This window comes from Geotrypetes seraphini, chromosome 7 (assembly GCF_902459505.1).
Source record: "Geotrypetes seraphini chromosome 7, aGeoSer1.1, whole genome shotgun sequence".
Classification (NCBI taxonomy): Eukaryota; Metazoa; Chordata; class Amphibia; order Gymnophiona; family Dermophiidae; genus Geotrypetes; species Geotrypetes seraphini.
The window spans coordinates 52,286,058-52,310,915 of record NC_047090.1 but is presented as its reverse complement, the minus strand read 5'-3'; the positions used below and the strand labels follow the sequence as shown (position 1 = coordinate 52,310,915).

Below are 24,858 nucleotides of genomic sequence, written 5' to 3'. Positions count from 1 at the left end.
ACACAAGTCCTATTTAATATATTTCTATTCTATAAAGACATCAAAAATGAGATTTAATTTTTTTGATGCACTGGAATAGAAACAAACTGCAATACAATTTGTACCAAAAAGGATTCCATAACATTTGGGAAAGTAGCTAGAAAACTACTAGCACAAAAAAGTTCTTTCTTGAAAAGTATAGTTATTTTAACCTTCCAAACCCTTACTTACATTCCCATGCAGTGAGCTGCAGTCATTATCCATGATTTCTCAATGATTACACCACCACATTGATGGTCACCCAAAAAATGAAGACCAACTTGCCATGGCCAACAATGGGGTCGAGCCTCCTCACCACCTACAATACGTCCTGAAAGCCATTGAGGACTGAATGGAGGAAACCCACAAAGATCTAGGATATAAATGAGTAAAAGTTAAATAAGGACACTTTTGAAACAAAAGCTTCAATCTGTTTTAATATACTGCTGTTGCAAGAATTTCTAATTCATAGAGATAAAATAAAAATAAAAATTATATGCCCAGTTTAGTTCTAATCCAGTATCTTATACAGGGGCATGATTAACTTCAGAGTCAAGATTACTTTTCAAATACTAACCTGAAACATTTAAGCAGTAAACTTTTTGAAAATGGCAGAATTCAGTGTCCTGAAATATGCAGGGAAGATAAGGAGAGAGGTCCACTGTGCAATGGTGATACAATACCTAGGGGCTATATTTAGGATTTCTGACTGCACTGTTCTGGACTCATACAGCAGCAATGTTCTTTGCCAGGGATTATGCATCAAGGCTCAAAATTGGCCAGGAAGATAGGCAGGATTTATTGGAGATGCTATTTTGGCATCACCACAAAGGCTGTTCCAGTTGATGTTCATTGAGAGAGGACTGAACAGGCTTCTTGAAGAGCTGTCCTTCACAGGTACTACCTGGGGCAACCCATATCTCCATTCTGCCCAAGGACCTTTGGCTACAGTGAGTAGGCACAGCCCTACTCATGAATACCAGAGGTCAATGCTGATCGTAATGGGGGGGGGGGGGGAGATTAAGGGAAGGAGAAAAAAAAGAGAGAGTACTTCAGCCTGCATAGCATCCAAAATTCCTACAGTCTTAATTTCTGAAGTTTTGGCAGTGCTGAAATGCTGATGCCAAAGCAGCAATACCAAAAGCTCACATGCCCATTAGGAATATGAGATGTTTAGTTATACTGTATTCTCAATGCTAATTCCAACTAAGCTAGAAGGAGTGGGGAAATTGCCAGATAAAGTAGAATAAGTGGGCTGCTCAGAAAGCAAAGTTATTCACCTGAAGCAGGTGTTCTCCAAGGACAGCAGGCATATATTCTCACATATGGGTGAAATTCACAGAACCCAGCACAGTCAAAAACTGCACTGTCACTTTAAAAACTTTAAGATCACCCATACTACATGTGTGCTGGTGCCTTCCTGGCTCACAGGTCTTGCAGTTCAGAAAGATAGTCAAGCCACCAACTAGGGGAGATGGGAGGATTGTGAGAATATATGCTTACTGCCTTCAGACCACACCTGCTACAAGTGAGTAACTTACTTTCTCTGAGAATAAGCACACATAATCTCACATATGGAACTCTCAAGTTGCCAGGGTTATGCCTCTGTGAAGAGGGTTACTGACAGCTACCATGAGCCTGGCAAAACTGAAAAGGATGGAGGGAAGTTGGCATTGAAGTAGAGAATAAATTTTATAGAATTGTTTGGCTGAACAGACTATGCCATCTAGAAGGATTCTTTAAACATTAATGGGAGTGATGGTAAGTTAATTGAGGACCAGGTGGCTGCTTTACAGATGTCCTCAATAGGAGTGGAACATTGATGAGCTACTGAAATTGTCATTGCTCAAACTATATGCAGAGATATGGCCTTGAAGCATCAGCCCAGTTCATGCATATGTAAAGAGTTACAGTCATCAGTCATGTGGAGAATGTTCTCTTGGTGACAGGAACTCCGAGTCTGTTAGGATCAAATGAAAGGAAAAGCTGAGCGGTAGTACTGTGAGGTTTTGTCCAATCTACGTAATAAGAACACGTTTACAGTCTAACATATGAAGTTAGGGCAGGGGTGTCAAAGTCCCTCCTTGAAGGCCGCAATCCAGTCAGGTTTTCAGGATTTCCCCAATGAATATACATGAGATATATTTGCATGCACTGCTTTCATTGTATGCTAATAGATCTCATGCATATTCATTGGGGAAATTCTGAAAACCCGACTGGATTGCGGCCCTCGAGGACCAACTTTGACACCTGTGTATTAGCGTGAGACTATGGTCTTGGAAAGAAGACAGATAGAACTATGGACTGGTTCAGATAAAACTCTGAGACAACCTTGTGGAGGAACTTGGGGTGTTTGCAAAGAATCATTCTGTCATGGTAGAATGTTATATACAGTGGATCTGTACCAAGTGTTTGAAGTTCATTGGCCCAGCATGCAGATGAGGAAGACCACTTTCCAAGTGAGATGCTTGAGTGATGAAGCCAAGAGTGGTTCAAAGGGAGACTTCATCAGAGTGGAAAGCAAGTTCATGGAAAGTCATTATCAAACCAAACCTCCCTTCAGGCTCCTGCTGATGCCTAAGGATGTACAGATTATGGTTTCTTCTCCAATGGTGAATGAAAAGCACCAATCGAACTGAGGTGAACACTGAATGAAGTAGTCTTTACGCCAGAATTGGAAAGGTATAGGACATAATTCAGGATTGATGGAAGAGGATAAGTGATGGGATATAGTAAGTGGAGATTATGTTTTAATGTAAACCACTTAGGTTGTTAAACAGTATATCAAGCAACAATAAACTTGAAATTTCCCTGTAGGCTGTGACAGCCCTACTTACAGACCAGACACTGGAAAGAAGTGATGCAGCCTGCCTCAGCTCCTCTAAGCAGGGCAGGATTAATTCATCGGGGCCCCCTGCCCTACTCCACCTAATCCCACCATGCCCTGCCCCGCCCCCATTTATTTACCCATTTTCTTATTTACTACTTTATTTTCACTTTATTTCTTTTATTTTAAAATTCAAAACAACAAAGATTACAATACCAGTGCCTAGTTTTTCTTCTATGCAACCTCCAAACATCTCTGAACAAATTTCCCCTTCCTTCCTAGAGGAAGAGATCTTCTGCTGGCAGGGCTTTGGGAAGCCCACCAATTTATATTTTGCATTTGGGTAGGAGGCATGGGCAGGGCCGGATTTTCCTATAGGTTAACTAGGCTTCAGCCTAGGACCTCAAGATCAAGAGGCCTACATTCAATAGTTTAGTGAAGTGTTTATAGACTATTGAAAAAAAATTTTGTGACAATATCTTCATTTCGCGGAATTCTAAGTAAGTTCTTAACATATGTTTTAATTTGCATATTTTAAAATGTATATTACGTGCTTTATTTTATATTTTCATGATTATATCATAAATAATAAAATCCTAGAGCGCGCATGAGCTGTTGAAATATTGTGAGTCCTGGTGGTGTGAGGTGTGCTTCTGTGTCACTCCTCACGGCGTCTGCGCCAGCGACTCATCAAAATTCAGCCGGGGGTGGTGAATCCGAATTGCACACATGCTCCAGCTCCAGATCGGATCCCGCTGCTCCTCTCTACCCCCCCACCCCTTTCCCGGCTCTGGAGGGGAATCGGTCTCAGCCCCGGGTGATGTATTTTATTATCTCTCACATAATTTACAAACTTAAAAATGGGAGGTGAAAGGGCCTCATAAGTGAAATAGCATAGGGCCTCTTTTCATCTAAATCCGGCCCTGGGCATGGGGCATGGCGGGAAGAAAATGTAGTGCCCCTCATTTTATTGGACTAATACATTTCTCAATTAGCTTTCAGAGGTTAAAACCTCTCTTCGGATCAGTAAACTTATACTGCTGTTACTGTATTCCTGTCCTGACCTGAGGAAAGGAGTTATGGTCCCTAACATCTCTTCCCCACCCCCCCATCCCCCACTTCCATCATCTGCCACCTTCTCTCACTCTCCCTCCATCCCAGGCCCATCTCCCCTGTCACCACCACAGCACTCACTCACCTTTCAAATTTTTTTTATTTTTTCAAACAGCGACAGGCCCGGGGCCCTGGCATCACATCAGTAAGTAAGCTTGGCAATGGCAACTGTTATCTTGCAAGCGGTGCTGCTCTCAGCCAAAGCTTCCCTCCAACACAAACCTCCCAGGTGGAAACAGGAAGCTGCGTTGGAAGGGAAGCTTTAGGATGAGCACCGCTTGCAAAATAACAGTTGCGACTAATGCCAGGGGTGGGGGCCTGCCATATTGCCAATCTTACTTTCCAGAAGTTGCCATTGATGCCAGGGGGGTGCCATCGCTGTTTGCAAAAAAAATTTGCTGAGTCGTCTGTTTGCCCTCTTTCAGCGGGCCCTCCTGACAAGTTCCCTAGGCATGTGCCTACTGGCCCTACCCGTTATTCTTGCCCTGCTTCTAAGGGCAGCTCAAAACCGGAAAGGACCTCTGCAACAAGAAAGCTGCCTCTTCTGAATCATTAGTTGTCACTTGGGCCACTGCCAGACTGAGCCTCAGCCTCTGGTACCAGGATCCAAACGCCGCAAGGGGAGGAGGAAAATGTAGCAGATACCATGTGCACTTTTGAAGAAACACATTTGGTATCCATACAGCCTGTACTAGCACTCCTGCTAAAGTCAAGGAGTGAGCAAAACAGCAGGGGAAAACCCCGAGCTCCACAGTTCAAGCAGACTGATTGAGCAGGTCCCTGCAGGATCCGCCTGACAGCTGCAGACTAGGCAATCACTAGAGCTGTACTGGAACATGAAGTCCCGCACAAAAAACACGAAATAACTCACAAAACCACAAAAAAAAAAACCCTGAGCAGATCAAAGTTGCTCCTGCAGGCTCTCTTGCAGAAGAAATAACTGACTGGGGGCAGCAGAGAGCAAATGGAAGAACCTTGGTTCAGCATACCATCCCTATTGCGCTAGAAAATACCCATTATCTTGCATTAAGATTTGTTGAAATGGATTGACTGTTCAGCTATTTTGTGCAACTAGTTATTATTTTTCTGTTAACCAAAATAATTTTTTAAAAATACAATATACAATTCCATTTACCACTAAGCCGCAATAGCGGCTGCAGCATGGTAATGGCTCCAAAGCCCATAGAGATTTAAAGGGCTGTGGGGCCATTTCTGCGCGGCTTTGTAAAACAGGCCCTATATATCAACACCTTTGTTTAAGCATATATTAGCATACAGAACACAAAGCTGCAGGAATACAAGGGGAAGATGACACATGGACAGTACATAGCTCTTGCCTTGAACAATACAGATAATTTAGTGCACCACCTTACCTAATGGAATTTTCTTAGGAGCAGGAATCTTGATAGTGACGGGAGACACAATAGATTTTTCTTCTATTTTCTCTGCACAGAAATTTAATATTCACTTTTGCAACTTCAGTGTGATAGTTAATAGCACTAAATGTCAACCATCAAAATCAATAAGCAAATCTAGTGAATTTTAAATCAAATTAAAAGTATCAATTGTCAGGATCTGAAATAACTGAGGCAGATAAAACAAACTGATCTTAATGCTAAAATATCTGATATCTTGTATGTAGCTAATACTGAATGTTGTGATATGTTACTTTATTCTTGATATAGCACTGGTTTTGATGTGCGAATCAGACCGGTTTACAAAACATAGCATAAGATAAAATTAAATTAAAAAGAAACACCATTCAATAGGAAAAGAAACATTTAAACACAAATAAGTACTCTAAACTGCATCCTAGCTCCTAATATGGGTAAGCTAAACAGAAGTAAATCTTTAAGATTTAAATTTATCGAGAGTACTCTGGCTTTGGGAGGTTTGAACGTTTGGAACATTACTCTATTAGTGCCCAATTAAGTTTCTATTCCTCAACAAAAGATAGACTACTGTATATACTCAATAGGTCAATCTTATGTATAGCTCAAGGGTAGTTTTAGACCTAAAAAGATCTAAAATCCCTAGACCTGTGCACAGGTGAGCCAGCAGCGCTACCTCCTTTCCTATCTGCTGGACAGCTGTTCTCTCCCTCTTCCCCCCACCCAGTCCAGGAATCCCTACTGTGCTCCCTGTGTACTGGTACCTAAAAAACTTGCTTTAGAGCAGGGCTGCCCAAGTCTGGCCCTCGAGATCTATTGGCAGGCCAGGTTTTCTGGATATTCCCAATGAACATGCATGAGATTTGCATACCAAGAAGGCAGTGCAGGCAAATCTCTCTCATGTATATTCATTGTGGATATCTAGAAAGCCTGGCCTGCTAGTAGATCTCGAGGACCGGACTTGGTCAGCCCTGCTTTAGAGCCACAGCAGCAATCCTTGGGGGCTGCTTGCAACGTGCCCTGGAGCACTATGATTGTTTCCACCAAACAAGAAATGAGTCATTTTACCTTTTATTGCATTTGATATATTGCCCTTTTGCCATTCAAGTCAAGGCAGTTCACAATTAAATAGTACATAAAATATTAAAATGGAATTCCAATAAAAAGGACAATAAATCATTCAGTCAACTTTCAAACCCTAGCCCTACAACAGTCTCTCCATGCTCTAGTTATACAAAGCTCAATAATGAGAAAAGGCCTGTTCAAATAGATGGGTTTTTAGCACAGCCCAAGTGGAAAATGGATTGTTTTAAGCATAAGTGTTGTAAGGAATTCTATAATGTAGTGGCAATGGTGAATCCCATATGGCTCCTGGAACACAAAATTTGTGCTGTCTGTGCAATTTTGTTGCCATTTGACAGCATTTTTTTTTTTTAAATATAGTTTTGAGGTCTCCAGTAATCAGAGAAAGTACAGTAGTGCCACCATTAGTTTTTTTGGTTTTTTTCATGTTCTGCCCCCATTTTATTTGGGCATTTGCTCAGTTTCTTGTATAAGAAGAAATTTAAGTGTTTATGCCAAGATATATAAGTAAAGTGTGTTCTGTGGACTTAAATCCACAGAAAGCTTTGCTTTTCCCAGAGAGAGGCTGCTACCACAGAGCTTAAGTCCACCCTTCTTCAGAGGGAACAGTTGCCATATTTGCATGACTATATGAGAACTAGAGTTTAGCATTGTTCTCCCACCAGGTTTTCATCCTTTATTTCTAACACTCTAGTACAGCTTAGGTAGCAATATCTAAGTTTGGAGCAGTGTTATCTTCCACAAAGTGTGACTGATAAAACTAAGGGCCTCTTCTATCAAACTGCGCTAGCAGTTTTTAGCGCAGAGAGCTGCGTTGAATGGTCCGTGCTGCTCCCGACGCTCAAAGGAACTCTATGAGCGTCGGGAGCAGCGCGAGCCATTCAGAGTGGCTCACTGTGCTACAAACTGCTAGCGCAGTTTGATAGAAGAGACCCTAAAATTACAGAAGTAAGGGTCGTTAACTGAATAGGAGAGCAGGATGAAAATCTGGTCCAGCTAGAGGTGAGCAAGGTGGATGTCCTCAGGCAGATAGACAGGCTAAAGAGCGACAAATCGCCAGGTCCGGATGGCATTCGCCCAAGGGTACTCAAGGAACTAAGGAACGAAATAGCTGAGCCACTTCGACAAATATGCAAACTATCCCTAAAAACTGGAAAGATTCCGGAAGACTGGAAAATAGCAAATGTCATGCCCATCTTCAAGAAAGGCTCAAGGGGAGACCCAGGAAACTACAGGCCGGTGAGCTTGACCTCGGTCCCGGGAAAGATGATGGAAGCACTGATTAAAGGCAGCATCTGGGAACACATCGACAACTATGGGCAGCTAAAGTCGAGCCAGCATGGCTTCTGCAAGGGCAGGTCATGCCTCACGAACTTATTATACTTCTTTGAGGGGGTAACCAGCCAGGTGGATAAAGGGGAATCCATAGATATAATTTACCTTGACTTCCAAAAAGCCTTCGACAAGGTGCCACACGAAAGACTACTAAGGAAGCTATGGAACCATGGGGTGCAAGGGGAGGTCCACCGATGGATCAAAAACTGGCTGGCGGACAGGAAACAGAGGGTTGGAGTAAAGGGACATTACTCAGACTGGCAATGGGTCACGAGCGGAGTTCCACAGGGGTCGGTGCTGGGACCGCTCCTATTCAATATATTCATTAATGACCTGGAAGCAGGAACAAAATGTGAGGTTATTAAATTTGCGGATGACACCAAACTATATCGCAAGGTCAATAACATGGAGGACTGTGAAGATCTCCAAAAAGATCTGACAACACTGGAAAAATGGGCCAAAAAGTGGCAAATGAGTTTCAACATAGGGAAATGCAAGGTCATGCATATAGGGAAAAAAACCCCGATGTTCACTTACAAAATGGGGGGATCAGCACTAGGGGTGAGCGACCTTGAAAGAGACCTGGGAGTGATGGTAGACACAACATTGAAGGCATCGGCGCAGTGTGCCACGGCCTCAAGGAAAGCAAACAGAATGTTGGGTATCATTAAGAAGGGTATCACGACCAGGACAAAGGAAGTTATCCTGCCACTGTATCGTGCTATGGTGCGCCCGCACCTGGAATACTGTGTTCAGTTCTGGTCGCCATACCTCAAGAAGGACATGGAGGTACTTGAGAGGGTCCAGAGAAGAGCAACTAAGCTAATAAAGGGCATGGAGGACCTCTCATATACTGACAGACTGAAAAATCTAGGGCTTTTCTCCCTGGAAAAGCGGAGACTTAGAGAAGACATGATAGAAACCTTCAAGATCATGAAGGGCATAGAAAAAATAGACAGGGACAGATTTTTCAAATTAAGGGGATCAATAAGTACAAGGGGGCACTCAGAGAAATTGAAAGGGGAGAGGTTTAGAACAAACGCCAGGAAGTTCTTTTTCACACAGAGGGTAGTGGATACATGGAATGCGCTACCAGAGGATGTGATAAACAGGAGCACGCTACAGGGGTTCAAAGAAGCTTTGGATAGGTACTTGGAAGACAAAGGGATTGATGGGTACAGATAAGAGTAAAGGTAGATTATAGGGATGGGATTAGAGGTAAGTTACAAAATTAATCAGGGACCACTGTTCAGGCACTAGGCCTGATGGGCCGCCGCGGGAGCGGACCGCTGAGCAAGATGGACCTCTGGTCTGACTCAGCGGGGGCAACTTCTTATGTTCTTAGGAGCCTCTTACAATTGCCAATATAACTCAGAGTGAGTCCAACCAGTGCTTGGCCATTCATGAGTCCTTGTTTTTCAGTACAAAGCCTGAGGAGATTGCAATGAGGAAATATATAAAGACTATTCAGGAAAGCTGTAAACTGTCCAGTAAAGCTTTAGTCACTAACCTTATCTTTGAATGCGAGATCTATTAATATTACTGGTATTCACTACCCTGTAAAGCGTACCAAACTTTTAGCATATGTGAAAAAAGATGAACAGACATAGCACATTTCTTCAAGAAACACATTTGACTAATGTAGATCATTCCAAACACCAAAGGGACTGGGTAGGTCAAGTGAGTTTTGCATCCTTTAATTCTAGGATATATGGGGTGGCAATTATGATCCATAAAAAACATTTCTTACAACAAACACAAGCAGATTGCAGATCCCAATGGGCATTATGTCATCATAGTGGGAGAATTGGAGGGGGGGGGGGCAGAATATTGTAATAGCTAACATCTAGGCACCAAGTACCCGATTCTGCAACTTTCCTGGCGTTATCTCATCTGGATGTAGAAAAATCATGAGCCCTATATTTGGATTTAAATATGGAACCTTGCTCTCAGCACTATAGCCAATAGCATTCTTTAAAATATATTTCTTCCTTTTCTTTTACTTGCCTATTCGATCCTGGATTCCTATTGAGGACATGAACATAAATAGTAAATTTCTGTATTGTTAAGGATTTATTCTTATTGGAATTTAATTTGTATACTACTATTGCTTTCTGTACAAATGTTATACTTGATGTTTAAGTATGAAAATCAGTAAATATATAATTTTTAAACCACCCCCAAAAACTGGAAACTTATTCTAAAAAACTGCAACCACAATGGAAAGAATATTGTGCTATTTGGAACCGCTGTCTCTCCACTATAACCTCACCTACTTGAGCGATAGATTGAGCACTGGGATATGGTTGTTGCCTCCTTGTGGCTTCCTATCTCACCATACGTTAGAACTTTGCCCAGGATTCACTAACCTGCCCGATCGGGCCCGATCCTGGCAGGTCCGACCAATTCAGGAAACAAAAATGTGCACATGGGGGCGATCGGAGGAACGCCCCCATCTGCCTGCATGGCTCATGCATGCACAGACCGTGCAGACCTGTCCCAGTTGCAATTTTTTTTTTTATTTTCTAACTTTAAACTTTTACAGCCCATGGTTTTAACCCTCTTTAAACCCGCAGATTAAAACCATGGGCTCGCTGGGCGGGGAAGGGCAGGAGAGCTTCGGGGAAGTGCAGAACGGCGATGCAGCAGAAGAGATTTGGGGAAGATAGAGGCAGAGCAGGGCGGCATGAGGGCGAGCAGCAGAGATAAAAAGCAGGGCAGAGCAGGGTAGCATTTGGGGCAAGCAGGCAGGAGAGATTGCAGGGCAGAGAGCAGGACTTCCAGTCAGAAAGACGTTTTTGACTGGTCCTTCAGGTGATCGGCCAGCCCAGTCGGATCGGAAATTTGGCGTCTTGAATTGCGCCACTGTCCAATTTGCATGCATTTCACCTCATTTGCATGCACGGATTTGAAGTGGATTCAAATTAGGCCGGATAGAAATTTGATAGTAAAGGGGTTGCAAACTGATCGGTACACGGTTGGTTTGCTTTGTGAATCTAGCCCTTTGTTCCTTTATTAGGGCTACAGGACATTTTTGGGTGGTGGTACAGTGATACTGTTACAGACTGTTTTTCTCACTTTCATGCCTGCTGAGAGCCTATGTCCTGTTGTTACCATACTCATTTTACGAACACTGGGTAGTACGGTATTTGGATGGTGTGTGTGTGTATATCGGTGGGTATGAATGGGTAGTATGATTGGATTTTTGACCGATGTTGTACAGCTGGCGGTTTGGCTGCTTAGAGTGTATTTGGGAATATCCTTTGTACCTGAAATAGGTGGTTGAAACTGTTATTGTTCTCTGCTATGACTTTGTTGTACGGTTCTCTACTGTGCATTGGTTTTTGCATTGATTTTGTTCATAGTGCATTCTCGTTTCTGGATGTATCGCACCACAAACATGATTAAAAAAAAAAAAAAAAAAAAAGGTTAAGCCTCCACTTTTTAGTGATTTAAGTATTCACTTCTGTAGATGAGCAATAGATCTTTTTCTTATCCAGTGAATACAAAGTATAAAACTCATATGCATTTTAGTATATGCATGCTATTGAATGCCTAGAAATTAGACTACGTCTTCAGGGGGAAACATGTTCCATCTATTGGCCTTCCAAAATTAAGAGCACAGTTTGAACTTCATGTATTGTACAATAGATGTGCATGATATCCAAACTCAATATTTTTTACCTACCTGAAGGGACAAAAGTAAATATGGCCTTGAAACCTCTGAAGTTGTCTTCCTCATTACTTTCAAAATGAATAAGCATAACATTTTCAGGACTGATCACAGTAGGAGGGATAGAGAAACCACAAAGTTTAGCTGTAAGATACCAAAATATTAAACAAATAACTATATAGTAAAATGAAGAGTCACCTGAAGCACAATTAAAGATTTTTTTAAAAAACCAAAACTAACAATCGAGGTAGTCCCAATGGGTACATCTTATTTTGATCTTTTCCTGGTCAACAGGAGAATTCTATAAAGCAAGCATGTCCGACAGGTAGATCGTGGACAGGTCAGAGGTAGATCACCAGCCCCACTTGGCTCCATCTCTCCAGCAGCTCGCCCTGTCGCTATGAGAGAGCTCGTGCTGGCGGGTTGTCTGCCGAGGGCTTGCCGCTGCCGCTGCTGATCCTTTGCCTGTCTTTTTTCCCTACCTGTGGGAATCTTGCCTGCGGGGTGCTTGTTTTTGTGCCAATAGTTTGTGGGTACCCCAGGGGACCGCTGCCTGCGCCCCGTGATGATACGCCACAGGCCTGGCATCATACCTGGTCTCCTGCCTCTCAGAATCACCCATTCCTGCCCCTGCCCCAACACCCCTTAGAAGTGTGTTAGATACCGGGCGATATTCTTTCACCCGGGCTTTCCTGAATACACTTACCGTATTAGTTGTAACGTGTGCTGGTCATTGGTCACTTTATAGTTTGCTTTCATTAAACATTTTCGGGAAAGTACAACAAAGGGCCTGTTTTACAATGCCGCGCAGCAACAGCCCCAAAGCTCTTTAAATCTCTATGGGTTTCAAGACCATTACCACGGCTTTGTAAAACAGGCCCAAAGTGTCAAGAATTTGGTGATTTGGGCGGGCTTTTCCATTTTGTTCTAACTTACCTTTGCCTTGCCTTCGAATTGGTTCAAACCACTGTGACTTTTGCTTGCCTCTGCAATTTTATTTCACTTGTCTTTGCGTCGATTCTATACTGCGTGCAGAATTTATTTAAATCGCATGTGGTGGTATTTTACCTTGTTTGGGCGTCCAAATGGCAGATGAAATTTAATGTAGACAAATGCAAAGTGATGCACATTGGGAAGAATAACCTGAATCACAGTTACCGGATGCTAAGGTCCACCTTGGGGATTAGCACCCTAGAAAAGGATCTGGGTGTCATCGTAGACAATATGATGAAGTCTTCAGCTCAATGTTCGGCGATGGCCAAAACAGCAAATAGGATGCTAGGAATTGTTAAAAAAGGGATGGTTAACAAGACTAAGAATGTTATAATGCCCCTGTATTGCTCTATGGTGCGATACAGGGGCATCTGGAGTATTGCGTTAAATTCTGGTCTCCTTATCTCAAGAAAGATATAGTGGTGCTAGAAAAGGTTCAAAGAAGAGCAACCAAGATGGTAAAGGGGATGGAACTCATCTTGTATGAGGAAAGACAAATGGTTAGGGCTCTTCAGCATGGAAAAGAGACAGCTGAGGGGAGATATGATAGAAGTCTACAAAATCCTGAGTGGAGTAGAACGGGTACAAGTGGATCAATTTTTTGCTCCGTCAAAAATTACAAAGACTAGGGGACACTCGAAGTTACAGGGAAATACTTTTAAAACCAATTGGAGGCAATTTATTTTCACTCAGAGAATAGTTAAGCTCTGGCACTTGTAAGAGCAGATAGGGTAGCTGGTTTTAAGAAAGGTTTGGATAAGTCCCTGGAGGAAAACTCCATAGTCTGTTATCGGTAGCATGGAATATTGCTACACCTTGTGTTTTGGCCAGGTACTAGTGACCTGGATTGGCCACTGTGAGAATGGGTTACTGGGCTTGATGGACCATTGGTCTGACGCAGTAAGGCTATTCTTATGTTCTTATTTGATTTTTATCTAGTTTGCTGGACAGGTGTTTGAGTTCTTTTGATGATTGGTTGGTGGTATTTGATTATTGGTGCCAGTATGATGAATTCTTATTTTTACTTTTAGAACTGCATGTGTGATTTTGGCATCTCCAGTCCTTGTATTGCACATCATCCAGAGGTTTTCAGTTCCTGTTGATCTTTAATACTTTGGGACAGTGACAGTTTTGGACCAGATTCAGCCAGTGTTTATAGTAACTTAGCAGATTTGGCCTTCTTACATGCAGCCGCCCCACTATAACGAAGATAAGTGTTCCAAAGAAGAGCAAAACCTACCACTTTTATGATGAATGGGAAATGAGCTCTGTGGCTCATCTAAGTGTATACGCCATTACAGACATTATTTTCTCTGTTCCAGTGTTCTATAAAGGAAATTAGGCATCTAATCCTTTACAGAATAGGTTCCTACCAGGTGTTATAGTTGCAGCTGTGGCACAGTGACTATTTATAGGGACCTTGTTATAGAATCACTCTTCTGTATGGCTACAAACTTATCAAGTTGAAATCTGCTCTAAGTTTGCCAAAATCTGAAGAGCTCCCCAAGTTCGTGGGCAGGAGGCATAGAGAGAACCAATGGAACACGATGGCAACAAACAAATCTGGCTTGAGAGATGGGGTGGGAGGTGCGATTTCTATCCTTCTTCCTCCCCAGTGAATTAGTCCCACTTACTGCAGCAGGTACTACTCCTGGCCCTCTCCCTGTGTGGTGCCCATGCCAGCCACTATTCCCTTTTTCTGCTCAACCATGTGCAACCTGCCCTAGTCTACCCCTACCAAAGGCAAAGAACTCTGTGAGCAAGCGCAAGTTTCAGAATCACCAGCCTATGAACCCTTAAGAGTTAAAGGGGGTAAATTTGGATGGAATATATGCTATCTAGTCTCCCATATTTGTGAACTCTCACCCACTCCCTCAGATTGGCACCAACTAGCTCTCTTTCACACTCCCCCTGCCCCCCCCCAAAAAAAAAAACACACACCTCAGACTTGACCACTCATCCCTCCCCTAAGGAACTGGCATCACTTTGACATTTGTTATATTTGCAGCTGTGGCACAGTGACTATAAATTCTTTCAAACCTTTTCATTTCCTTATCTATTTTGATCATCTTCCATTAAGATTCTTTAATGATTTTCAGTTAGATTTTCATTTCTAAGTTTTCCCCCTTCTGTTATCCATTTTATTCTTTTAGCATTTCCTATCTTTCTCCATCCATTTTCTGTTAATGTTATAGATTTCATGTTTCCTTTTCTTTATCCTACCTATGCTCTCCATTCTCTTTTTACTCACATATAAAAAAACTCTTGCTCTGCCTATTTCTCTTTAATTACCATATTACCCACACTACCTTCTCTTCCTCCTTGTCTGCTTCTGCCTTTTCCCACTCAATCCTCTTATCTCTTTCTCAGCCCTTCCTCTAAATTTTCTCCGCTTCTTCACTCTCATTGCCATTTTTCCTTCTCTTCCTTCACTTTTCTCTCCTCTCCACACTCTCTTCTGTCCTTCCCCCACCTTTCTCCTATCTGTAGCAGAATGCAGCCAAGTTGTCAAGGCGTTCTTTGAATCTTCAACCTTGCCGCTAAGACACTGTCTTTTATTCTTTGCTGGTTTTGAGTGGCTGAGGCTGAGCAAGAGGTATATACTGTATATGGAAAGGATAGATGTGAATCGCTTGTTCACACTCTCTTCTGTCCTTCCCCCACCTTTCTCCTATCTGTAGCAGAATGCAGCCAAGTTGTCAAGGCGTTCTTTGAATCTTCAACCTTGCCGCTAAGACACTGTCTTTTATTCTTTGCTGGTTTTGAGTGGCTGAGGCTGAGCAAGAGGTATATACTGTATATAGAAAGGATAGATGTGAATCGCTTGTTCACGCTATCCAAAAATACTAGGACTAGGGGACATGCTATGAAGCTACTAAATAGTAGATTTAAAACAAACTGGAGAAAATATTTCTTCACACAACGTGTAATTAAACTATGGAATTCATTGCCGGAGAATGTGGTGAAATCAGTTAGCCTAGTGGGGTTTAAAAAAGGCTTTGATAATTTCCTAAAAGAGAAGTCCTTAGACCATTATTGAGATGGCTTGGGGAAATCCATTGCTTATTGCTAAGATAAGCAGCATAAAATCTGTTTTTCTACTCGGTATCTAGCTAGGTACTTGGGACCTGGGTTGGCCACTGTTGGAAACAGGATACTGGGCTTGATGGACCTTCAGTATGTCCCAATATGGCAATTCTTTTTTTTTTTTTTTTTTAATTGTCTTTATTAGCAATTGCAAAGGTAACATACAACCAGGTTCAGTACAAACAGAACAAACAGATCTGGCATAGAAAACAGCATGAGAAACCCATATGATATGTTCTCTGTTTCACATTTCTTGTGCTATGCCCCACTCTGGTTTTCATCCCTTCACTTCCCCCATTCTGATACCTATGTCTTCAGCAATGACACCTAGATCCTTTTCCTGGGCAGTGATTCCTAACATAGAACCCAGCATCACATAGCTATAGTTCGGGTTCCTCTTTCCATGCATCACTTTGCACTTGCTCACATTAAACGTCATCTGCCATTTTGATGCCCTTCCAGTCTCACAGGGTTGTCTTGCAATTTTTCACAATCCTCTTGCGATTTAAGAGCTTTGAACAACTGTGTGTCATCAGCAAATTTAATTATCTCAATAGTGATTCCCATCTCTAGGATCATTGATAAATATGTTAAAAAATAAAAAAACAACAGCGGTCCCAGAACAGATCCCTGGGAAACCCCACTATTTACCCTCTCCATTGATAATATTGACCATTTAAACCAGCGGTCTCAAACTCGTGGCCCACCAAGTACTATTTTGAGGCCCTCGTTGTCCACTCCACAAATGTCCAGCAGTCACATCTGGCGGGTGCTGTAACCTCATGCAAGTGCTTTCCTGCGTCCATATGCGATGGTGAGGTGGAGTCCAATCATGTGCAGACACAGGAAAGCACTTGCGTGAGGTTACAGCAGTGAGGTGGACAACGTTCCAGAACATGCAGCTTGGAGCAATGGTTGGAGGCAGTGCAGCCTGTGCATGTGTCCAGTGCTGGAGGAGGTGAGAGCTATTGATACTTTTTCACTTTCTGCATGTTGCACTGCTTTCAGCTGAAATTACCAGAAGCATTTAAGGAAAGATTTAGTTTATAAATCTTTCCTTAATTGCTTCTAATAATCCACATTTTGGATTTGTAGGTATTTGGAGGGCAGCAGAAAAAAGTTAGGGTCCTTGTACTAAGGCGCGCTAGCTGATTTAGCACACCTTGGTAAAAGGACTGCTATTTTTTCTGCGACCCTCCAAGTACCTACAAATCCAAAATGTGGCCCTGACAAGGGTTTGCGTTTGAGACCACTTACTTAAACCCACTCTATTTTCTATCTTTCAACCAGTTTTCAATCTATAAAAGAACATTACCTCCTATCTCATGACTTCCTAATTTCCTCAGAAGTCTTTCATGAGGTACTCTGGCAAAATGCCTTTTGAAAATCCAAATACATAAATCAACCAGTTCACCTTTATCCATATGTTCATTCACCTTTATAAAGAAATGCAGTAGATTGGTGAGGCAAGATGTCCCTTGACTAAAAACCATGTCGGCTTTCCCTCATTAATCCATGCTTATGTATATGTTCTTTCACAAAAACAAAACCCAAAATTAAAGAATGAAAACTCGATAGTGCATCAAGGATTCTTTCTTAAATACACCACTTGAGAAAGTGTTATTAATGTAGCATGTTGCTTGTTTTTAAAAGAACCTTAATAACCCAATAGGGTTTAATATGTGTAATACATCCTTGGACCTGTTTTATAATGTGCAAAATCACCACAAAAATTATATATAGAACACGGTTCATAGACAACCCCGCGAAAGACAAAGGCGCGCGCCGAAGAAAATTACAGTTTTTAAGGGTTCCGACGGGGGTTTTTGTTGGGGAGCCCCCCCAGTTTACTTAATAGAGATCGCGCCGGCGTTGTGGGGGGTTTGGGGGGATGTAACCCTCCACATTTTACTGTAAACTTAACTTTTTCCCTAAAAACAGGGAAAAAGTGAAGTTTTCAGTAAAATGTGGGGGGGTTACAACCCCCCACAACGCGGCGCGATCTCTATTAAGTAAAGTGGGGGGTTCCCCCCCATGCCCCCCCGTCGTAGCCGTAAAAACTGTAATTTCTGCGGCGCGCGCCACCGTGCTGCGCTCAATTGCCTGCGTGCGCCTTTGTCCCGGCACGCTTTTGACCTGACACCATAGAACACACCCAATAAACACTCAGCCCTGTGGGTGAGATGCAAAATCTTTGTATAGCCGACAGGCTATATGCGGGAAATGAAGACGGGAAACTGACAGGGTTGACGGTCAGTCTAGAAGAGGCACCAATGTTCCAAGATATTTTCACAGCACTTCTTAATCTAGCTCACGATTCCATTAATTAGTAGATATTCTACTATGATTTATGTGTGTCTTAGTTTTAATTCATTTGCTTCATATTATAATCAAACGGTCACATAGCATCTTGACTATAATGAAGTATGCGGATTTCTTATGTATTAATCAAGATTCTAGTGTCCGAGATCAGTATTATTTAGACACTCACGCATTATTTCCATATCAAATATTTCCACTGTTTATTAAGTTTGTGCAATTATATTTCATGCTTTTTATATCTTTTCAGCTTAAATTGTTCCTTTCCAGCATCTGTACCCATAATTAGGTTTGAACCTCACTCCCTTTCCCGTGTACACTCATTTTCACCATCACTTTTTTTTTTTTTAAGTTATCACATCTTTTGCAATCAAATCAACTGTTCATACTTTTCATACTTTCCAATATCTCAAATTTCAGGTGGCATATACACCCCTAGTATATTTACAGTTTTGTAGTTTTTCCCATACGTTGTATTACATATATTCTCACTAATCCATTACTTTAAGAGGGTGCACTATTAAATCTCATTCCCTTTATGTATTGCTTTAAGCACTTTTACTCACTTTAATCATTTTCACTATTTCTTCTATATAAGTTGCCCTATCATTTGCAATCACACCACTGTTTATACTTCTCAAATTCCAGGCGGCATTTACACTCATAGTATTTTTGCGGTTTCATTTTTTTCATATCACATTTCTATCTACTATTCTGTCATATGAAGAGGGTATACTACTCAATCTGCCTACATTCATATTTTCTTTTTTTTTCCATTTTCTCCAAGGACCCCTGATGAAGGTTAAATACAGCCAAAACACAGACTCATGTTGGATCAAAACATGGTGTAAGCTTCATGAGCAATCAGTTGCTTGTGCCATATATGTTCTTTGCTAGACACATACATTGTTGTGGTTATAATTTTTATGATTTTTATGTTTTTATAAATAAACATTCTGCTATTTTGAACAAATTTTTCCTGCAACATCAGAGATGACTTCTCCATCCTGTTTTGCTTTGGATTTTCCTGCCTGAATGTGGAACACAGATCTCCCATTTTGTTGTTACTCTTCAGTTGCTGCAGCACACACACATGCAACTAAGTATGGGAATGTGGCCCTGCAATATTTGGAGGGCATTGTCCTCCCTTCACATTTAAACTATGCCTTTGATATTTAACTCGTGCTTATTTTTAATTGATAATAAAGGTATATAGTACATTACTAAAACTATTTCTCTGCCCCCAGAGCTTACAATCCAAGTCTTCAGCTGAGAAAATGGAGATCTGACTTGGCCAAAGGCAACCAGAAGCAATAGACTTGAGTCCCGTCTTACCCAGTTCACTCTCCCTGCTCCAATCTGGTTCACATTCCCTGCTCTAACTACAATGCCACTCCTCCACTCAAATGCAAGGAGTTAAGGAAACCTGTTACTTTGTATGAATATTTGATTTTATTTTATGCTTTGTCACACTATTTGCACCATTACCTTCCAAACAAACGAAAGATTAGATTCTAATCTTTGCTAATCTTCTTTCTTGTAAATCCACACTATTCCTGGACAAGCGAGTTATTTTCCTATGGAGGGAGGACCAAATTCTCAGTGTGCCTCTCAAAAAATGGATGACATCCGGATGAAAGGCCAAGGAGCCCCTCAGATGTGTAGGGCCTTGGCAGGAGAGACCAGTGATTTGGTCCCCAACAGAAGCCATGGCCAGGCTCATTGTCAGTCCTGAAGGAACAGCAGTATCTGGGGACATGACGGACTCTCCAAGTTACTGGGCATTAGTGCTTCCCGATTCAGGAAAAAAAAAATTTGATTCAATTCGATTCAGCCTATTGAATCGATTTTCCTGCCAAAGTGGATGTTTTTTCAAATATCCTGGTGGGTTTATTTTATAGCCTCTTTGCCCCCTTTATAGCCTCTTCAACCACTTTGCCCTCTCCTACCCACACTGGCACTGTGGTGTAAACAAAATAAACAAACAAAAAAGACTTTTCCTTTCTCTCTTAAATCCTAGCTCACGTTCGTGGTCTAACACCACAAAATAGAAAATAAAATTATTTTTTCTACCTTTTGTTGTCTGATCATTATTCAGATCTTATCGGTCCCCAGCTCCGGTTGTCTTCTGATAACTTGCTTGCTAGGGTCTACTTCTTTCTTCTTTCTCCGTGCTAACCATCCATCTTCTATCTCGGTCGTCCCCTTCTGTTTCCCTTTCCTCCCCTAGAGGTCTGGTATCTTTCCTTTTTTTCGTCTCCATCCACAGATCCACCTTTTCTGAATTACCCTTTCATCCTTCATCTCTCTCTCCTTCCCCACCACCCCAGGGTCCACCATGTCTCCCTTTCTCTTCCCCACTACCCACCTATCCAGTATCTCTATCCCCCCTCCACATCATCCCTTGTGTCCAACTTCTCTTCCTTTCTGTTCCTTCCCTCCCTAAATCCCATTGTCCACCATCTCTCTCCCTCTCTTGTTTTTAGATCCTTATTTCTTCTAATCTTCCCCCATCTCCCCTATCTATGATCTCCCCCAAGTCCATCTCCCCCCTCCACCAAGTTCATGTCTCCCATCTATCCTCAGTCCACCAACTCCTCATCTCCCCTCTCCCTCCATCTACCTTTTTTTATTTTTTTACGGCACTCCTAAGCCCCCACCGCTACCACACCCCTGCACCTTTCCCAAAGAGAGTCCAGCAGGAGGGACGCACCTGGGAAGAGGTCTGCCGGTAGTGATCCACTCCTGCCAGCACTCCTCGCGTCTTCTCTCCACTACTGCCCGCCCTCAGTGAAAACTTCCTGTTTCCGCTTGGGCAGCTGAATGGAGAGAAGACGCCCGGAGTAGCAGCAGGGTAGTGAATTGTTTTCTCTACCGCCGCTTTTGCCTGGCCAGGTAGGAGAGCCTTGCTGCTGGGAAGGAGAGAGCCTTTCTGCCCCGATCTGCACCAGAGATCAGTTCAGGATTTCCCTCTGCCACCAGAGTCCTTGCTTCGATGTAACTTCCGGTTTTGGAGAGAGAAGTGCGCTTAGTAACCTGTGCCACCATTGAATTAACCTATGAGGATGCAAACTCTGGTTGAAGGCACCTGCCAGTGGATAGCACCAAGCCAGGATACTGGCACATATCAAGTGTCCCTCAGGCACCTCCCAAAGTCTGTGAGCATCTTGATTATGTCCGGATAATAGGAAAGGAAGCCGACTGCAGTCTCTCATTACACATTAGAGAGCAGTCTGTAGCGGACCAAACTCCAGCTTCAATTGTGGAGGAACTTAGAAATCAACCAGATGTGCAATGTGCAGGAATATAAAAAAAAAAAAAATCTCCGCACCTAGATCCTATGGTCTACCCGGATCCTGATCTTGGAGATCTGTGAGGGCTGAAATATCCTCCTGCTGTGGTAGTGCTAGCCCAGTGGTCTCAAACTCAAACCCTATGCAGGGCCACATTTTGGATTTGTAGGTACTTGGAGGGCCACAGAAAAAAATAAGTTAATGTCTTATTAAAGAAATGACAATTTTGCATGAGGTAAAACTCTTTATAGTTTATAAAACTTTCATTTAACAGTTAAAAGGAAAGATATATAAACTATAAAGAGTTTTACCTCAAGCAAAATTGTCATTTCTTTAATAAGACATTAACTATTTTTTCTGCGGCCCTCCAAGTACTCTATTTTTTCTGCAGCACTCACATTTAAAGTTTAATATCTTTTCTTTCTCAAAACTGGCACATTTCAATCACTATATTGAAAATAAAATCATTTTCCCTACCTTTGTCTGGTGACTTTATTTTTCTGTGCTTTCAACTATGTTTCCAGGGCCTTCTTGTCCTTTGACTGTTTTTCTCTCCGTCTTCACTTTCTGCCTTGCATCCATCTTTGGTATTAACTTAATGTTCAATTTTTCTGCTTTCTTTTCAAAATCTACGTTTCCATGTCTTACCTTCCCTTTCTATCTCTCTCTTCTTCCGTCCATGGTCTGGCATCTCTTTCCTTCCTTTCTCTCCCTCCCTCCTTCCTTCCTTTCCTCTGGTCTGGCATCTGTCTCCTTCCCTTCCCCCATGCCCTGGCATCTCTCCCTCCCCCTCCATGGTCTGATATCTCCTTTCCTTCCCTCCCATGAACTTGGCTTCTTCTCTTGTTCCTCTCTCTCCCTTCTCCTTCCTTCCCTCTCTTTCCTCAATTGGGTGCAGCAGCAACAGAAGCAGCATTTCTCCCCACCCCACTTTCCTGTACAGCAGCAGCATTTCCTCCCCCTCCATTTCCCTGTGCAGCAGCATTTCCCTCCCCCCACCCCACTTCCCTGTGCAGCACCATCACCATTTCCCCCACAATCCCCCCTTCCCTTCACGCGGTCTGGCACAGAAAAATAAAAAAAAAAACCAAAAAAAAAAACCACCAACAACCGTCAAGGGAATTAAAAAAAAAAAAAATACCCCATACCTTTTAAAATCTCTCCTGTCCCCGCTAGACAGCTCTCATACTCAGATTAGGAGTATGGATGGGAGGAGAAAGCGGCGGGCCAAAGCAGGAGCACATAAGCTTGCTCCTCACATCTTCGCTCCTGACCTGAGCGAGAGCCGTCTAGCGAGGGAGGGATACCGCTGGACCACCAGGCTTTTTTTAAAAAAAAGTACCAACGATTTTTCATTCGAGGTGAAGTTTGCGTGCCTTGCTCCTGAGCAGGGGTTACTATTTATTTTGCTGGAGGCAGAATGCATTTTTGAAGTGCAAAGGAGGGCTGTGCAAGAGAGAAAAGAGGGGGGGAAGAGATCTGTGTCTCTCACGATTTCCAGATGATGTTGCTGGATTTCTTTCAGTGGTTTAAATTTGTTGCGGCGACTGCTATCTTGATTCCTGCCTTCGTAAACTTCGGCCGTGTTTTTTAAAAAAAGTACCAAAGATGGTGGTAGTGTTGAGGGGAAGATTTAGAAAGGTGCATTTCTCTTTCCCCTCCCCTTCTCTTCCTTTTGGAGCAGCAGCGCGTCTGGCCGGCTCGTTCCGTTCAAAGCCGTGGGTGGCAGCTCCTTGCGAGATCCGCGCCTGCGTCTGAAGCCTCTCTGATGTTGTGACATCAGAGAGGCTTCCGATGCAGGAGTGGATAGCGAGAGGAGCCGCCAACAGTGGCGTACCTAGGGGGGGGGGCGGGCCGCCCCGGGTGCCAGCCCTAAGGGGGTGTTCCCGGCCTTGCCGTTCAGTCCCCCGCCACCCCCGAAGGACCGCTCGCCCCACTGACCTTCCTGCACTACCTGTGAAGCAGCCCGCAGCAGGATCGCGAAGTCAGCGTCAGCATCCCTGCGCTGCTTCCTGCGCCGCGATCCCGCCCCTCCTCTGATGTCAGAGGAGGGGCGGGACCGTGGCGCAGGAAGCAGCGCAGGGATCGCTGACGCTGACTTCGCGATCCTGCTGCGGCTGCTTCATAGGTGGTGCGGGGAGGCCAGGGGGGCGAGCGGTCCTTCGGGGTGGGTCGGGGCATCAGGCCTTCAGGGTGGGGCGGGCGGGCAGGCAAGCGATGCCTCTGACGTCGGAGAGGAAGTTGGTGCAGTACTAGAGGAGCGTACGGGAGGAGGAGATCTGGTTTTCTGATCTTCCCGTCTGCTGCACATAGAGGAACAGAGAAAGTCAGCTATGCAAGGTCTGCCCTGGAGAAGCCATCTTAGTGCCTCTGTATTTCACAGATTTAAAAAAGCAAAAACCCAGAAACTAAAGAGTTTCCTTATTTATATTCTTAGAAAACCAAGGGGCCTAAAGTTCACACACAAAAATCTATGCTGTACATGTAAATTTTCAAGGGGGAGGGGGTGACAGGCAGGCAGGCAGGCAGGCCTTCAAGGGGGGACAGGCCTTCGGGGGGGGTGCAGACCTTCAAGGGGTGCAGGCCTTCAAGGGGGGCAAGCAGGCCTTCAGGGGGGTGCAGGCCTTCGGGGGGGGCAGGCAGGCCTTCAGGGGGGTGCAGGCCTTCGGGGGGGGTGTAGGCCTTTGGGGGGGTGCAGACCTTCAAGGGGGTGCAGGCCTTCAAGGGGGGAAAGGCAGGCAGGCCTTCAAGGGGGGGACAGGCCTACAAGGGGGGGAGAAGCTACAAGGGGGTGGTACAAGCCTTCAAGTGGGGGACAGGCCTTCGGGGGGGGGGGTGCAGACCTTCAAGGGAGTGCAGGCCTTCGAGGGGGGTGGTGCAGGCCTTCAAGGGGGTGCAGGCCTTCAAGGGGGGACAGGCCTTCAAGGGGGGACAGGCCTTCAAGGGGGGACAGGCCTTCAAGGGGGGAAAGGCAGGCAGGCAGGCCTTCAAGGGGGGACAGGCCTACAAGGGGGGGGGAGAAGCTACAAGGGGGTGGGACAGGCCTTCAAGTGGGGGACAGGCCTTCGGGGGGGTGCAGGCCTTCGGGGGGGTGCAGGCCTTCGGGGGGGTGCAGGCCTTCAAGGGGGGGACAGGCAGGCCTTCAAGGGGGGGACAGGCCTACAAGGGGAAGGGACAGGCCTTCAAGGGGGGTGCAGGCCTTCAAGGTGGGACAGGCAGACCTTTAAGGGGGGACAGGCCTTTGGGGGGGGACCATGATTTAGAAGTACACGGAGGGAAGGGGGTGTTCAAAGAGACATGCATATGCCAAACTTTGGGGGGGGGGAAGAAATAATGGGTCTGAAAATAGAGGAGAGGGAGAGAGATGATGAACCATGGGATTTAGGGAGGGAAGGAACAGAAAGGGAGAGAAATTGGACACAAGGGATGGTGTGGAGGAGGGATAGAGATACTGGATAGGAGGGTAATTAGGAAAAGAAAGGGAGAGATGGTGGACTCTGGGATGGTGGGGAAGGAGGGAGAGATGCCGGAAAGGGTATTTAAGAAAAGGTGGATCTGTGGAGGGAGATGAAAAAAAGGAAAGATACCAGACTTCCTGGGAAGGGAAGGGAAATGGAAAGGGAGGACAGAGTTGGCAGATGGATGGTTAGCATGCAGAAAGAAGGAGACCCTGGCAAGCAAGTTATCAGAAGAAAACCAGAGCCTTGGACCAACAAGATTTGAAAT

The 24,858-nt window shown here is 43.9% G+C and overlaps 1 protein-coding gene across 3 annotated transcripts in view; it reads right to left on the bottom strand.

The window, feature by feature from the left end:
- The window catches only part of OVCH1 (ovochymase 1), a 413,341-nt gene that overhangs the window by 231,155 nt on the left and 157,328 nt on the right, over positions 1-24,858 (bottom strand). For all 3 annotated transcript variants that reach the window (XM_033953446.1, XM_033953447.1, XM_033953444.1), the window contains exons 14-16: positions 11,456-11,584; positions 5,332-5,403; positions 211-391 (exon numbers count right to left, since the gene is read on the bottom strand). In XM_033953446.1, the coding sequence (XP_033809337.1) occupies positions 211-391; positions 5,332-5,403; positions 11,456-11,584 (382 nt within the window). The remainder of the gene's footprint in view (positions 1-210; positions 392-5,331; positions 5,404-11,455; positions 11,585-24,858) is intronic.